This window comes from Mustela erminea, chromosome 9, assembly GCF_009829155.1.
Source record: "Mustela erminea isolate mMusErm1 chromosome 9, mMusErm1.Pri, whole genome shotgun sequence".
NCBI classification, from domain to species: domain Eukaryota; kingdom Metazoa; phylum Chordata; class Mammalia; order Carnivora; family Mustelidae; genus Mustela; species Mustela erminea.
In genome coordinates this window covers 93622125-93640163 of record NC_045622.1, presented here as the reverse complement: position 1 = coordinate 93640163, position 18039 = coordinate 93622125, and the positions used below count along the sequence as shown (strand labels likewise).

The 18039-nt window shown below is 41.1% G+C and overlaps 1 protein-coding gene across 1 annotated transcript in view; it reads right to left on the bottom strand.

Moving 5' to 3' along the window:
* HSD17B12 (hydroxysteroid 17-beta dehydrogenase 12) overlaps positions 1-11234 on the bottom strand; it is a 160655-nt gene extending 149421 nt beyond the window's left edge. The window contains exon 1 of the mRNA XM_032360519.1: positions 10958-11234. Coding sequence (XP_032216410.1) covers positions 10958-11117 — 160 coding nt within the window. The 5' untranslated portion in view covers positions 11118-11234. The remainder of the gene's footprint in view (positions 1-10957) is intronic.
* Positions 11235-18039: the final 6805 nt, after the last annotated feature.

The following is an 18039-nucleotide window of genomic DNA, read 5'->3' as shown; positions in this document are numbered from 1 at the left end:
TCCTTTCTCCTGAGTTGCTCTCTTCACATCCATTCTCCAATGTCTTGGTTGTCCAATATATAAATTTGATCATGACCCTCAACTGCTTAAAATCTTTCAGTGACTTCCCACTGCCCTTAGGATAAATAAACCTCTCATCAGAGCCTCAAGGCCCTTTATGACCACCCGCCCACACTCCCTCACCCCTACTTCTCTGCCTTAACATCTTGCTTCTCTCCTCCAGGACTCTCAGCCCAAAGTTCCTGAATGTTCAGTCCCTCTACTCAAAGTACTCCCCTGCCCTCCAACTCCCCTTATCTGCGCATCTTTAACTCATCAGTGTAATTTGCAGTGGTTAGCAGGAAGCTCAGGAGACAGAGTTCAAATCTGAGGTCCTCCTCCACTTACTAGCTATATGACTTTGATCAAACCATTTGCCTTCTCTATTAACTCAGCTTTCTTTGAGTAAAAAGGGGAAATTAATAAGACCTACCTTATTGGATTATGTGAGAATTAAGTAAATTCACTGAGGTATTTAGAAAAGTATCTGGTACATGGTTAGCTTTTTTATAAATATTACATCTTATTACCATTATTAACATTATCATCTTCTTCCCTCTCCTCCTTTTCTTCCATACTTTGGATTAAATGTTATTTCTTCTAGAAAACTTTCTCTAAGCCCCTGAACCAGGTCAGTGTCCCCAAAGCTGGTCATATTACACTTTCCAGAGCTGCTTATATAAAGATCTGTGTCCTCTGCTAGACCAATGGAGACAGAGACTATGGCTTTCTTACTCACTACTATATTCCTATACTCAGTACTGAGTATGGCATACAGCCAACTAAAAGGAAAATTTCTTCTGATTAAACCTAGGACCATTTTCTTTCTTCATCATTTGGAAGACTTAACATTTTTTTAAAAACAAAAAAATAATTAGAACATTTTCTCTAGTTTCTTGGCCTGTAAGAATCATCAGTACAGGGGCACCTGGGTGGCTCCGTCCATTAAACATTTGCTTTTCGCTCACGTCATGAGCCCAGAGTCCTGGTTTCAGGATGGAAGGAGCCCGCACTGGCCTCCCTGATTGGCGGAGAGTCTGCTTCTCTCTCTCCTTCTGCCCCTCCCCTGCTCATGCTCACATACTCTCTCTCTTTCAAATAAATAAATAAAATCTCCCCCCAAAAAAGAATCACCAGTATGTATCACTTACATTAATTTCACAAAAAAAATAATTTTTTAAAATCCACCTATAAAGAAGGGAATCAGACTTAAAGCTTCCTTTCTGCTAAATGTAATAAACTAAACTAAAAAAAAAAAAAAAAAAAGCCACCAAAAAAATAGTATCACAAACAGAAAATAAGAAAATATTCAATTCTTTTTCTTAAGCTTCCAAAGTCTTCAGCTCTCCTTCTATGGTCTTACTTAAAGTAAAGCTTCTATTATTTGCATCTACTAAAATATCACTCTTATTGAGACCCCTACTGTCACCCCAATCTCCAATTAGTAAAGCCTGGGAAATACTGGATGTGCTGCCTACAGTTCTTATTCTACAGCAACACACTTAAGTTCCAAGTGGTTGGGGTTTTCGTTCCCCCAATCTATTTCAAATATGGAAACACAGAACTAGCCTAAAATAGAATCTCTATTTCACTGTCAAAATTATAATATTTAGTACAGAAATCACTGGGAGTTTTAACACTATTATAAATCAAGCCCCGCAACCAAGAAAAGACACCCAGCTAGAAAGTCTGCACATGTTAGTCCCCTGTCTTCTTCTAGGGCTATCTTGACCATAGTCCGGTGTTTCCCAAAAAGTGTGATCTTAAGAATCATCTTATTTGCTAAAAATACACTTGCCCACATTCTTTTCTTAGAGATTTTGATTTAGTAGGTCTACGGCAAAGCCTTAGACGCTGTGTTTTTAACAAGCACATCCAGTTATTTTTATGAACCATGTGAGTTTGGATATTGCCACAGCATAAATAGACCTTTTAGTTCCAGGCAACATTTGAGGAAACCTCCAGTTTAGAAGCTCTTGTATGGGTATTCCAAACGGCCTTAAAAATCATTACCAGGAACTTTGGCAGGAAAGTAGAAAGAACAGGGAGCTTGGAGTCCAAAAACCTGGATTCGATTTCTTCTGGCACTGGCTGTAACCCTTCCGCCAGCCACTGTCTCTCCCTCTGGTGCTGGCATGTTACATAGAAAGAACAAACCCAACCCTAACCTGCTTCACAGGTCGTTGTGGAAATCATTTGAGAATGCTTGCAAAATCACTTTGCATATTAATATGTCATCATTACAGCAAAACTTCATTAATTCAGCCTCCTCTAATTCAGAGTGTGTGAACACCATTGTCTAACCAACTGTGGTTTGTTTGCTTGGTTTTTTTCACATTATCTATAAAGAGATCATCACCTCCTTTCACATGACAGGCAATGAGAGGTATTGGAAAACACAGATAAGCAGCAGCTCCCTGTTCCCTGGCAAAATTATTAGACTGAATGTGCAAGATTAGGAAAGCTTGTTTACTGTATCAGCTCTGTTTATGTGACAAGTCGGGAGGTTCAGCTATCATTAAAGCAAGCTTGGCAATATTTCTACTGGAGTTAGCTTGGTCGTGCGCAGTTAATGCTAGTCATTACAGTAAAACCAATCTGGAAAATGAGTTTTCTACATACTAGAAATGTTAAGGGAGCACTAAAACTGGCATTTAAACTTCTAAAAGATACTGTAGCCTTTCCTGGCCACCTTGAGGAGCACATACTAAAACAATACACTATTTCCTTGGCAATTCAGTGTCATCAACATAATCCATAGTTGGGGGGGATAAGCACAGCTGAGACAGTAGGTAAGAGATACTAGATCAACTCACTTAGTTTATACCACTGTATACAATGAAAAAGGTCCCTGTATACAATGAAAAAATTCACTGTATACAAGGAAAAAGTCTTAATGTCTGCGAAGGGGTGTACCGAGAACATGGCATTAACGGTACCCTCCATGGCTAGAAGTGCATGTCAGTTCTTCTAGAGGTCAGGGAGGACTGTTTTTATCCCATACCAGCTGCAGTGGTACATAACCACGTCCAGTTCTGCCGGCATCCTCTGTGTTACCACTGATCGCCCTGACATGTCTCTTCTCCTCTATGTCAGAACCTGATGCTCAACACTCCCACCACTGCTTTTACTCAGTCTACCACAGAGGCATCCACCATTTTCTGGCTTTCCCACTGACCCGCCTCACCTGGCCATTCTCTAACTGGATGCATGATTTTGCAGCGTATTTCCCTAATAGTTCAACTGAAGAGGTCACCCAAAGCTCTTCTGGTTTCATTACTCCATCACTGTTCTTTTCTGCTTCCTAATGACGTTACAATTTTCTTCTTCTTCTTCTTCTTCTTCTTCTTCTTCTTCTTCTTCTTCTTCTTCTTCTTCTTCTGCTTTTTCTTCTTCTTCTTCTTCTTCTTTTTGAAGATTTTATTTATTTATTTGACAGAGGGAGAGAGATACATCAAGAGAGGGAATACAAGCAGGGGGAATGGAGAGGGAGAAGCAGGCTTCCCACCGAGCAGGGAGCCCAATGTGGGGCTCGATCCCAGGGTCCTGGGATCATGACCTGAGCCAAAGGCAGACTATTAACCGACTGAGCCAACCAGGCACCCCAACATTACAATTTTCTTAAGTTTCTCACAAAAATGACTGACTAAAGTTTTGTAAAAATCATCAACCAACTGTTGTATTCATTTCTTTCCATGAGGCAAATAAACTACATATCCAGCGCTCTGCAGTTAACTTTCTAGAAGTTATTGGCTACATACATTTACCAGTCAATGGCTTTCCCACCCAAGAGATTTTCCAGGAAATCTGGTTCAATGTCTCCAACAATTCAAAAAGTCTAAAGGTTTAGAAGGCGTGGGCATATTTTGTCAGGCTTTCAAAATAACCAAACTATATTTTGGTCAACAGATCCTAGAATTTATTTTTTTCATTCATTCACTCAACCTTACCAATTAGAAAGGTTTCGCTGAAACTTTAATCTTGCCATTATATCAAGCCAAGAGACTTCAGTGGCTTACAGAAGGGACTGGATTCTGAACATTCTGAAGTTAGAGACAATGGGATTTCCTAATAGACTGTATAGAGGGTGAGAGAAGAGTCAAAGATAATTCCAAGGTTTTTACAAATTTAATTGAAAAGTTGCACATAACCAAATTTTCCTAAACCTTCATATCTTAGGTTCACTAAGGGGAGCCATATTTCAGGGAAGCATTTCATCAATCTTCTCACAAAAGCAAGAAAGCTTCAGGTAACACTAATTACCTCTTACTTGATATGTTCATAACTTCAAATTTCTAATAGTTTATCAGCTGAGTGACGTACATTATTCTTAGTTTCAACAATTCCTCTTCATCAAATAAGAGTAATGTATACAAACAAAAAAAGTCCTTAAATATTTACTCAGTACCCATAAAACACACAAAAGACTACACTACAGCCTTATTTACACCTCTTTTCCTTGCCATAATGCTCCTGAAAAGTATAAGCCCCATTTGATAGAGGAAGAAAGTTATTCTCAGAGGTTAACTATCTTTGCCCAACGACAAACATTTTCTCCAATAGCAAAGCTCACCCTTGTGGCTGACTCCAAAGCCAAAGCCATTATCACTATTGTTAACTGATGTAATTCAACACTCTTGAGAAAAGGTAATTGTTCTAAATCTTAAATTTGGTAGCCTTTCTTCCTTTACCCCGCTGGCTTCATCATTTAAATAGAAAATAACTTCACTTAAAGGTGCTAAAGATAACTTTACAGGAACTGGATAGTCTCCCTGGAACCGCCCCTCTGAGACGGGGCAAACCCGTTGTTTTGCTAGACAAAGTGTTCCCTCTGATACGGGCTTTGGGGCAGGCTTCTCAACTACCACACCATGGTTTCATGCAGTAACCCAGTTTCAGGGTTCATGCAACAACCCTATCACCCAGTCCCTGGTAAGAGTACAACCTCCCACATCGCAGGGATTAGATTTTTCCCCCCCAGGGAGAAATGGTCTCTGAAAGACAATAACACAAAAGTGGCCTCCCATACTCTACAGTATGATTTTGCATTTGGGGTTGTTTGGCGTTTTTTAAGGCAATTTTGATTGAGATTATCTGAATAACTTGCACTGGTCCGTCTCTGAGGCAATGCAACAATGTGGGGAAGATCAGAGAAACAAAGAATTCTATTTAAAGTTGCAACTCAACTGCATCACCCTTCTGATTAAAATCCCTTCTATTGTCTTCCCTGCTCTTGGGACAGATTAAACAGCCCTGCTTTCTGGCTCCTTCCCCCCACTCCACTCTCAGTTTACATCATGCCCACCCCTTCCTGGCTCTAGTCACTCAGGCCCTATTTCGAGAGAGCCCTCCCATGTCCAGCCTCCTCCTTTCCCTTCAGTCACTGCTCCCGCAGGGCGGCTCTCTCAGACCAATCCCGAGCTACTAGATTCAAAACATGTGCTACCTAGTCCACGACGCTCCCGGAAGCATCAAGCATGCGCAAATTTGAAAGTGTGCCTTCTATTATAAAGCCGAATGTTCCAGGGGTACCTGGCTGGCTTGTCTGGTAGAGCACGTGACTCTTGATCTCAGGGTTTTGAGTTCAAGCTCCATGTTGGGGGTAGAGGTTACGAAAAAATAAAAGCTTAAACATCTGACTTGGCTCAGGTCATGATCTCCGGGTCCTGGGATGGGCCTGGTAGGGCTCCCTGCTCAGTGGGAAGCCTACTTCTCCCTCTCCCTCTGCCCCTCCCCTGACTTGTGCTCTCTCTCTCCGACGCTCTCTCTCTCTCAAGTAAATAAAAATTTTTAAAAATAATTTAAAGGGGTGCCTGGGTGGCTCAGTGGGTTAAGCCTCTGCCTTCGACTCAGGTCATGATCCGAGGTCCTGAAATGGAGCCCCGCATTCAGCTCTCTGCTCAGCAGGGAGCCTGCTTCCCTCTCTCTCTGCCTGCCTCTCTGCCTACTTGTGATCTCTGCTGGTCAAATAAATAAATAAATAAAATCATTTTTTAAAAAAATAAAAGCTTAAAAAATAAAAAATAAAATAAAGCAGTATGTTCCTAAGATATAAAGGAATCCGCCCCCAAGTACCCACGTAGTCTATAAACCAATCACCAACATATAAGACATGCATATTGCAAAATGGACAATTTGGCTTCAAATCCTCATCTTTCAACTCACTAGCTGGGAAACCACAGACAAAGGAAATCATTTACCCTAAGCCTCTATTTCTTCTTCTACACAATGGGGATAATAAGTCAGCGCTCAAAGACTGATTAAAGATAATATCTGTCAAGTGCCTAGAATACTTCAAGCATTCAATCAATGGCAGTTCTTCATATGACTTCTGGGCTTGCCAATTTAAATTATTAACATTTCATAAATAATTCCTCCAATCATGTGATACCTCAAAGCCCAGTGAAAGAAAGGGACCTACTGCCAATGGACCCTGGTTACTCAAGCAGCCCTTAGCCACTGGAGACCTAGACCAATCTTGTGGAGTTATCCGAAGTAAAAACAGAAATGCTGCGCCACACTCGATTCTGAGAATCCTTTGATTCTTGGAGCTTGGCTAAGCAAAGCCATTTTGATGGATGGCTTTTCTACAAAAGAACCCCACCACCACCCTATGACCTTTCTAAGTGTTCACTGTCGTGGAATACAACAGGGCCAAATGAGTTCCATCAGCATCCCAAACTGCAAAATCTCAGGGAACTGCGAATACAGATGTACAGACAGCAAAATGCAGAGGTAAAGACCCTTTACAAAATCTACTCTCACTCCACAGAATGGAATACTATTCAGCAATAAAGAGAAATGAAGCACTAAAACATGTTACAACGTGGGGAAACCTTGGGAACATTGTGCTCAATGAAAGCCAGTCATAAAATACTTCACATTATAAGATCCCATATATAGGAAATACTCAGAATAGGCATATATGTAATGTATACACATAGACCAAAAGTAGACTAATGGTTGACTAGGGATTGAGGGTGTGGGGGTTGGGGAGTGACAGCTAATGGGTACAGGGCTTGTTTTAAGAAAGATGAAAATGTTCCAAAATTAGACTATAATGGTTGCACAACCCTGTGAGTATAATAAAAATCTTGGAACTGTACAATTTTTTTTTTAAGATTTTACTTATTCACGTGAGAGAGAGACAGAGAGAGTCAGAGAGAGCACAGCAGGGGAAGAGAGAGAGAGGAAGAGGGAGAAGCAGACTCCCCGCTGAGCTGGGAGCATAATAAGTCAGGAGCTCCATCCCAGGACCTGGAGATCATGACCTGAGCTGAAGGAAGTCACTTAACCATCTGAGCCACCCAGGCACCCCGTAAACTGTATATTTTAAATGGGTAAATTATATGGTGTATACATTCTATCTCAACAAGGCTATTTTTAAAATCCAACTGCTTCGTGGATCCTTTATTCTTTGCCGCCTGGAGCAATATCCCCTCCTTTAAAATCTAAAAATAAGAGCTCAGAGTGCTGTCCTGGCTTTAAAGTTATAAAGTATCTTGGCTTTAGAAGTCACCTCCACAGTAGTTCAGTATCAATCATTTTGGATGAATTGCAATGATGGAAACTGCTCAAATAAATGCAAAATTTATCTATGCTCAAATCAAAGCCTACAGATTACATTCTTTATTGTTCCACAGTAATGACTGTTGTCCCCTTTATTGAGTACAAACTGACCACTTTTGTTAGCACTCTTCTTCTGATTACTTGCTACAGTGACCTTCAAGCAAGTAAAGCTCCAGTTCCATAGGAGCTCTTTGTTCTCCTAAGAAATACAGGAAGTATCCCCTAACGATGACAGGATATCAGGCAAAATTGGCAAAACCCATCTGCTAGGGACCTGATGAAATCGGTGTAACTCACTTGAGTGGGAATGGTACTGGAGAGAATTAGGGAAGAGATGACTTAAAACCCTAACTAGATTAAGGAATATGTGGTCTGAAATATTTTTATTGACTATAAAGCATACCTGTTTTCATGTTTTGACAAGCTTTGAGGGTTTTGTTTGTTGAGATATAATGACATACAACATTATACTAGTTTCAGGTGTACAACATAACGATTTGATAGTTGTATATATTGTGAAATGATCACCACAGTAACTCTAGGTAATACCCATTACCATACATATTTACAGAATTTTTTTCTTGTGAACTTTTTCCTGCCCAGTGTGGGGCCTGAACTCCTGACCCCAAGATCAAGGGTCACATGCTCCATCGACCAAGCCAGCCAGACACCCCTTGTGATGAGAATTTTTAAGATTTCATCTCTTGGCAACTTGCAAATTTGCAGTAAAGTATTATCAACTACAGTTGCCATATTGTACATTATGTCCCATAACTTATTTATTTTTCCAAGCTTTGGTTTTTAAATTTAGAAACACTTAAATCTGATCAATACACTAGTTACTGTGGGAATAGGAAAAAAAATGGGGAATCACACACCCTCCCCTTCAGATTCTAAAATCTGAGGAGAAATTAAACATACTCACATGAAGAGACTTAAGAATAACAAGAATAAAAACATTATCAATTCAATGCACATTACTATATTATACTTAAAACATTTAATTGGTTATGGAGAGGAAGATGTTAAATGTTAGTAGTAAAGAGTAAAAAATGTCTCCCTAAAACTGCCGGCTACCACCATTTATTCAAAGAAGACTGCACAGAATGAAGATACCAATTTTATGGGGCAGAAAACTTACTTACTAGTGCTATTTATACACAAAAATTAATTCTAATAATCCTAACTTCGATTGAACAAATCATTTACCTAATTTTAATCACATTTAGCTCTAATTATTCAAGTATCATCGCTGCTGCTTTGTCAAATTATTTCAGTTCATCCCTCCAACAAAGAAGCTGTTTAAGATGAAGTACTCTTAATTTTGTTTTTCAAAGATTCCCTGAATTTGGAAAACTAAAGGAAATATTTTAAGATTCAGGCTACCACATATATGTCATGTTACAAATAACAACTTGATCATTACTTCTGCTTAAGTACTTAAAAAAGAGATTTTTCTAACAATCCAGGGTAGACCGAACTCAACAATCACAATGTCACTTTATGACTTCCCAGTGTTCTGGTTCAAATTTCATTTCTAAATCTTTTAAACATTTCTTTCAGTTTAGCAAGGATCCCTCCTCTGGGACAAATCTTTTCAATAGTGATTTGGACCATTTGAGTTATTAGTCTACAGTCTATTTCAGTTTTCTAAAAGTTACTAATATGACTCTTTGCTTACAAATCACAACACTTCATCTTGCTACAGGATTTCCTAATGCACCAGAATCTTGTGCAACTATCTCAAAAGTTCATTAGCAAGTTTTCCAGATGTGACAATCAAGAATTTGGGCAAGTCAGTTGTGAAATCACAAACTTTATTACAATCAAGTTGAGAGCTTCACTTGTTTTTTAAGGAATATCAGAAAACACTAAGTGATTTTTAAAAATAAGTATTAGGCGCACTTGGGTGGCTCAGTTGGTTAAAGCCTCTGCCTTTGGCTTGGGTCATGTTCCCCGGATCCTGGGATCAGCCCCACATCGGACTCTCTGCTGGTGGGGGGGGGGGGGCGGGGGGGGGGCCTGCTTCCTCCTCTCTCTCTGCCTGCCTCTTTGCCTACTTGTGATCTCTATCTGTCAAATAAATAAATAAAATCTTAAAAAAAATAAAAATAAAAACAAGCATTATAATGTGAACAGTTGCTTCACATCACAGAGTTCTTACATATTCCTTCCTACTTGAGATGTGTTCTCTTCACACTGCTGTCCCAAAAAGTTAATTTCTTATGTTTTTCCTACTAAGTTCTTTAAATGATTTTGAGTGAATAAAGTGAAGAATACAGAGTCCCATTATTTGTGTACCTTAGTTGAACCTAGTCTGAAAGCGACCCCTAACCATCCCAGAATTCACTGAAATGCTTGGTGAAGTGTACAATCAATCATGAAATAGCAGAATAAATAATCACAGAGAACGATCACAGCACATCCCTTGGTTAAAAAAAAAAAAGAAAAGAAAAGAAAAGTAAAGAAAAGCAACAAAAAAGAAAAAAAGCAAGCACAAAACTTCCCTGCAGGTAATTCCCCCAACTTCTCCAAACTGACCTTTCTCAAATCCTCCAACAAAATGAAACAAGATCCACAGGCTTAGCTCACTCTTTGGGGGAATACTGTTTTCTATAAGCGTCCTTCTGCCAAAAGTATTTCTGATTGCTACGCGGAGAGTTACCGTTCTGCAGAAGCAATAATTACGTTACACATCAGGCCTCCAGAAAAGTTTAAGGAGAATTTAAAAACAAACCAAAACAGAAACCTTGTATATCTTGAAATGAACTCGGCCGAATCCAAGTAACAGGAGAGAGCCAAGTTTCTAAAAAGCAGAAAGACTTCGGAAATTCTATGTCCTCTCCGTTCATCCTCGCCCCCCCACCGAAAAGTCAACAGAATGCCTTTCATCCTTAGCAGGGGGCCACTATTCCAATCAAGCGAAAACCTTTATTTTAAAAACACTCAATACGGGGCGAACCTAGGTTAAGGCAGAGTGTGACTGAGGAGGCAGCAAGGTGACTGACTCCCGGCCAAGCACCCGAAATGGCTTAAAGGACACCAGCCCCTGCGGGTTCAAGCAAATTGTCCCCGCACCCACCAAGTGGCATGTGAGATTCGCGGAGTTGGGCCAACAATGTCTTTCCTATTTAAAAATTCGCAAGTCCAGGCAAGCCAGGGCTTGGGGCCCCAAGGCTAGGGGCCAGGCGGGTACAAGGGACGCAGGAGCCTCAGGAGGGAGAGGGGACCTGGAAAGCGGAAGGCCAGGCGCTGGGCCCGGACTTGGGCAGCACCGGCCAGACCCCGGCCGGAAGCCGCGCGAGCCGCCGCAGGAGCGAGGAGACCGGCGGCGCTGGACTGCACTCACCTGCCCATTCTCCGAGCCTTGGTCCGACCCCTGCCTCGTGACTCAAACCCCAGACCCGAAGGGCCGTGAAGAGCGAGTACGAGATGCGCAGGGCCACGTAGGCCACGGTGCCTGCGCCGACCCAGTACAAGAAGCCGGCGGCAGGAAGAGCGCTCTCCATGGCTTTCAACTAGGCCTTACTACCTTCGTGAATGGAAAAACGAATGAATGAATCCAGGAAGAGGCGCCCGCCGTGACGGTGAAGACGACACTAACAGGCGCGGCTCCTGCGCCTCTTTTGGCCTAAACCCCGCCCACGGCGCCATATCCGTGCCGCCATTGGTGATCTAGCGGTCCCTCTGTGAATAGTGCGTCAGCTATTGGCTGACTCCAGTTTCGCTACCCCGCCCATGTCCTCCCCCTCGCGCACACCGGGACTGGTCTCTGTTCGGAGCCGGCAGATCTCTCCCCTGCCAATCAAACCTCAGTCCCGCCCAACGCGTCACCACGCCCCCAGGGTTCCACCAGAGGGCGGCTCGTCTCACCCCACCAAATCGCCCACGTCTCTCATTGGCTGCAGCGGTCCTCACGACTGCGGAAGAGTGCGCTCCGATTGGCCAGGGAGACCCAGCCTCGTTAGAGCTCTGCATTTAGGAGGGAATGGGGTCTGAGAAGCCGGTTGTGAATGGGAAGATGGTATAGTAAAAGGTGGGCGCGGAGTCGTAGTTTTATTTTCCCCTCTGTATTAGACACATCTATATCATTGTTAAATATGCTGTCACTGTTCCCATAAACTTTTCCGAATAAAGGCTTGCATCTCCCCTTTCTATGTCTCCTTCCCGGAGCATCTTCTCCCGTTACGTGCACTTATTATGGAGCTTCTAAACCCTCCCTCTCGTTCTGAGCATTAAACAGCATTGCTCCCAAGGTCTTGGAGTTCAAGGCGAATAACTTCATGGACTCAAAAAACTATAATACACAGCGGCATAAGAGCTGTAAGACGAATGCAAAATAGAGGGAACCCAGCTTGATGAATAAGCAGTTTGAGGAAGGGACTCCATGTTTAACTGGACCTTAAAGGACACTAGAGACTTTTTGTTTTACTCTTTTTTTAATTTACATTTTCGGAGGCGGGGGGGGGGGGTGGGTAGAGGTGGGGTGTGAAGGAACACAAAAGTATGTGATCCTAGTAGAGATAAGAAAACTACCTCCGCAGAGTTCCACAAGGTAAGCTTGAGAGACTGTAATGCAGTAGAGCACTTCACACTTACTCTTCCATCCACCAAGAGTTTTGGTTTCCTTTTCTGGCATGGACTTGTATAAAACACCTGAAATTTTTCTTAGCCAGTAGGGACTCCTGATTCGAAACTTGAGACCTTTTTAAAAGGCAGGAATTTAAGGGTAATAATTTTAAGGATCAACAACAGATCTTGAAGATAATGTAGTAATTTTCTAATATGTAGCTCCAGAACCTTATCTCTCCCTGCCCAACCCCCTACTCTTTTTCCACCATCTTATCAGATTGAGTATAACCCCTAAGGCTGATACTGTTCTTTATAAACTCTCAGCTGTCTAGCAGAATTCAGTCATGTGAGTTGAGCAGGCACATTTTGTTTTAATTGAATTTGATCCCCTTAACTGAGGCTGTCTGTCCAATTCAATGAAATCCCACCACTCCTCTCTCTCTCTCAACATCTCCCTCTAGCCAAAGTCTTCACCTGCAGTGGAGCTCCAAATGCATATATCCCGGTTCAACATTGCTCACCAACTAAGGGCCCTCAAGATATCCATTCTCCTTAGAATAGGCAAGAAGGAGAAGAGAGCTATTATAAACCAATAATACAAGGATGCCTGTTGGCTTGGTCAGTGGAACGGTGACTCTTGAGGGGTGTAAATTTGAGCCCCACATTGGATGTAGAGATTACTTCCAAATAAAATCTTAGGGATGCCTATATGACTCTGTCAGTTAAGTGGGAGGTTCTTGATTTCAGCTTAGGTCATGATGTTGGGTGGTGGGATGGGCCCTGCGAAAACAACGACTCCACGTTAGCAGGGAGTCTGCTTAAGGATTCTCTCTCTCCCTCTGTCCTTCCCCCACTGGCTCTCTCTAATAAATAAATAAGTCTTTAAAAAATGAATAGAATCTTTAAAAGTAACTAAACAAATAATATGTGTTCGTGTTGCCTTTGTATGTATGTCCATGACCCACACTAGAACTTACGATTATTGGGAACACTATGCTGTGAATCTGTAGGACCTAGAACAGTACCTGGAACCGTGAGACACTCACGGTTTTCTTTCTGAGAAAGAAATGGGAGTGAAGATTCATTCATTTAACAAATACTACTGTGCTGTAAGTATGTACCAGAAACTGAGCTAGGTAGGTACTGGATATAATAACAATAGTGAGCAAAATGGTCAATTCTTCATCCTCATCCTATTCTACCATTCAATAAGGAGTGGCCTCTGTTTTCCTTACCAGCTCCTTCCCAGAGTCCTTCAGGGCCCCTCACTAATGCTGGCCTCTACATGATCCTATGCCTTTGAGCTCAGACCTCTGTTCTTTGTACTTCTCTACACAATCTCCCTACGTGATTTTATGTAATCCCTTGATTTTAAATATCAACTGTAAGTTAATGAAGTCGAAATATCTCTGGCCAGGCTGAACATCTGCTCAGAGGTATGCATAAACACATAATCTCTATGCCTACTCAACATGTCCATTAAGAGGTAAAATAAAAATAAACATCTCAACTGAAAGGTGTTCAAAACAGACTCAACACACACAGAGAGACACTTCTTTTCTTCCAATCTGTTAACGATATCATTATTTACCGGCATTCTAAGGTTTAAAACCTAGCTGTCAGCCTTGATTTGTTTCTTCCTATTACATTCCCATATTCAGTACTTCAACAGTCTTGTTCACACTACCTCCAATATAGATCTTGACTGGCCACTTCTCCTCACTTCTGCTACTACCAACCTAATCCAAATCACAAGCATTTCTTGCCTGGAATATGGCAAGAGCGTCCTCCCTGGTGTCCCTGAAACTGTCTTGGGGTTTGTTCTCCACGAAGCAACTGCAGTGTTGTGTTCATTTTTGTTTTTGTTTTTAAGTAAATTAGATATCATTTCTTCTGCTCAAATCCCTTCAAGGACTTTACAAATCAGATTAAGAACAATATCCTCCAAGACTAGTTATTTCCTCCCTGACCTCTCCAACAGCATCAGTGATGCTCTCCTGGGCTCACCTGATTCCAGCCACATGTCTTGCAGTTTCTAAAATAAGTCAAGTTCAGTCCAGTCTCAGAGCAGTTCTATTTCCTGTTTCCTTTCCAGAACCTCTCGCCCTCTGTCTCCCAAGGCTCACCGCTTTATATTATTTGGGCTTCTGTGCACACATTCTTCCCCTTAGAGTGGTTTTCTCTGATGGACCAACATAAATAGACCAAATCACCTCCTCTCCTTTGCCCTGTCACCACTTATACTTTCACCACGCTTTACGTTCCTTATAACACTTAATGCCTTCAAATTGTCTGATTATTTTGGTTTTTGTCCATCTTCCCAATAGAATGTAAGTTCATGAGGACAGTGACCTTTTCTTGCTCACCATGGTATCATCACCTAAGATGTACACCGAAGAATAACTGACACTTAGTAGGTCTGCAAAAAATACCCATTGAATGAATGAATGATGAATACATGGAAATGGTCTAGCTAGAGAGGCAGACCTTAAGGACATCGAACTAGTGATATGATAAAAATTGTCATGAGTACAAAGAAATGGGAAGACCTAATTTAGATGAGAAGAGGGGACTGCCCTGAAAGGCTTTTCTAAGGGAGTGACATTTGAGCTGGGATCTAAGGCAAAGTAGAAATTAATCTGGTGGAGTAGGACGGGGTAGAGGAAAGGAGAGCGCAACAGATACCCACTGAGGGTTTTGTTGTGATTTTGAAGAATACACACGCATACACACACATGTGCCTCTAGCACCTACGACAGCATCTGACATAAAAATAAACAGGCAGGGACGCCTGGGTGGCTCAGTGGGTTAAAGCCTCTGCCTTCAGCTCAGGTCATGATCGCAGGGTTCTGGGTTAGAGCCCCACATCGGGCTCTCTGCTCCGCAGGGAGGCTGCTTCCCTTCCTCTCTCTCTCTGCCTGCCTCTCTGCCTCTCTGCCTACTTGTGATCTCTGTCTGTCAAATAAATAAATAAAATCTTTAAAAAAAAATAAACAGGCAACAAAAAATAATTGATGATTTGGGATTTTTTTTTAATGAATAAGGACAGGCACCATGGAAATGCAATTTCTACTGTTCTTAGAATTCGTATTGAGCATGGTATTTTTACTCAAGGAATGTTGATTGAATCCACCTCAGTTGGGTGCCCGTTTTTTCCTATAAGGTATGAGCAGTACTCTTGCAATTAACAGGAATAATCTTTATTAAGAGTGCACACATATATTTACTAAAAGAAAAAAAAAAGTGGCATCACAGAGTGAAGTGATCTGTGTCAAAGAAATCCCTTTGAGGTCCAGAGGGCTATATACTTTTGGAATTGAATAGGAATCTTTGTCTACAGATAAATTTTATGAACCACTTAAAAGCTCTAATGCAGGGGCACCTGGGTGGCTCAGTGGGTTAAGCCTCTGCCTTTGGCTCAGGTCGTGATCTCATCATCCTGGAATCAAACCCTGAATCGGGTTCTCTGCTGAGTGGGGAGCCTGCTTCTCCCTCTCTCTCTGCCTGCCTCTCTGCCTGCTTGTGATCTCTCTCTCTGTGTGTGTCAAATAAATAAATAAAACCTTTAAAAAAAAATCCTCTAATGCAGGGGTGCCTGGATTAAGTTGGTTAAGTGTCTGGCTTCAGAGGGCCCTGCTCATACCTTAGCTTTGGAGTTCAAGGCCCACATCACTTAAGTGTCTGACCTCATCTCAGGGTCCTGGGACCGAGACCCACATCGGGCTCCCTGCTCAGTGGGGAGTCTGCTTCTATCTTTCCCTCTTCTCATGCCCCTCCCCCAACTTGAGCTTCTCAAAAAAAAATAAAAGTCTTTCTAAAAAATTTTTTAAAGGGACATCTGGGTGGCTCAGTCATTGGGCTCAGGTCATGATCCCGGGGTCCTGGGATTGAGTCCTACATTGGGCTCCCTGCTCAGCGGGGAGTCTGCTTGTCCCTCTCCCACTCCCCTGTTTATGTTCCCTCTCTCACTGTGTCTGTCTCTGTCAAATAAATAAAATCTTTTTTAAAAATATTTTTTAAACAATTTTTTAAAAAAACTTCTAATGCATACAGGAACCTACAATCATGTTCTACTCCTATTCAGTACTATTCTATGCTAAAATTTAACATACAGACCCAGGTTCCCAAAGATGGGCAGGTATTCTACCAAACATATGAAAACATTAACTCTCCAAAGAGGAAGCAATACTCTAAAACTTTGGGCTTTGGTATCAGGTAAATCTGGAACCAGACTTCAACTCTACCTCTTATTAGCTGTATGACTGTGTATGAATTTAGCTACTAAGCATTCAAATTTTACAACAGTAAAATTGGACAATACTACATAAGCATTCATCAGTGATTGGCAGAAAAGCATTACGTATTCAGTGAGAAAAACGAAGCCTAAAATATCTAACTTTCCTATAAACACATAGAGATTAAGTGGCAGAACTGGAATTTCAGCTACCAAGGTGTGGTTATGAAATCATATCTTGATAAGTAGCTCAGAAAGGCAACATAAAAAAATGATTAACAGAGAGGTGAAGAGTTCCTGCAAGTAGCTGGTTGTTATACAAGTAACATACTCAGACACAACAACATTAAATTTCAGTCTCGTTTATTTAAAAGATTTAGAGTTCAGAACAGTCTTTAATATGGAAAAATGTGAATCAACAGTATTGCATCATATTAGTATACAGATGGTCTCATTTAATTTGAAATTCATTTTCAGTATTTCCGTAAATTAAGTTTCAGATCAGATTCTCATGATGAAATCCGGAGTAGCTCCATATCATGAAAGAAAATTCCATAATTAGGGAATTTCAGAGAAGCTAGGAATTTTTCAGAATACCATTACAAGAGAGCCGAATCCTTCATTTGGCTATATAATAAAACTTACGTATTTTTAACAGTTCTGTCTTCTAGCTCATCTTCATTTAAACATAGCTCACAAAACAAGGCACTTAATCTCTCCATTAAGTTCAGTTGAGAAGGTGTTCAGTCCTGGATTTAAAAGAGAGAGAGAGAGAGAAAGAGAGAGCCATGGTTAACAAACAGGTTTAAAAGAAATCGAAATTTTTGGCATGAGAAATCAGGTTTCCATGAGAGCCTGGGTGGCCCAGTAAGTTAGGCGTCTGCCTTCAGCTAAGGTCATGAATCCAGGGTCCTGGGATCGAGTTCCACATCAGGGAGTGTGCTTCTCCCTCTGCCCCTCCACCACCCCACCCCCCACCCCCGGCTCCTGTGTGCTCTTTTTCTTTCTCTCTCTTGCAAAAATAAATAAATAAAAATCTTTAAAAAGAAAAAAGAAAAAAATAGAAAGAAATCAGGAGGTTTCCAAAAAGTTAATACTTCTTTAACAAACATTATTACCATTTAATTTCTTTCACAAACAATATCACCATAAGGCACGCACATTAGCATTTACTATGCTTTGTTATTGCATTAGTGTGTCCGAAATTGACTTCAAATACATTATCCCATTCCAAGTTGTGAGTAGCATTCCCATTTTTCCAACATGGAAACAGACTCTTGAACTAAGAAAACTCAAACCAGTTGTTTTGAAAAAAGTGGTCAAAAAATATGTTTTAATATTTTTTTTTTTTTTTAGTTTCAAAGGATCTCAGAGGTATATAAAGTGAAAAAGTATCACATCCCATTTCTGATCCCCACAAACGGCAGTTGGCTACTTGGAGTGCCTTCTTCCATTTCTTTTTCTATGTAAATATAAAGCTGCACAATATAGACAATATACCCTTTTTTAAAAAAAAAAAGTAAAAACTGTGATCATAAAACATAATCCAACAGCTCTCTTTCTCCACTCAATGTACCATTAAAAATACCATTGTGAATAGTGGCTGGCCTGCTCAGTTGGAAGAT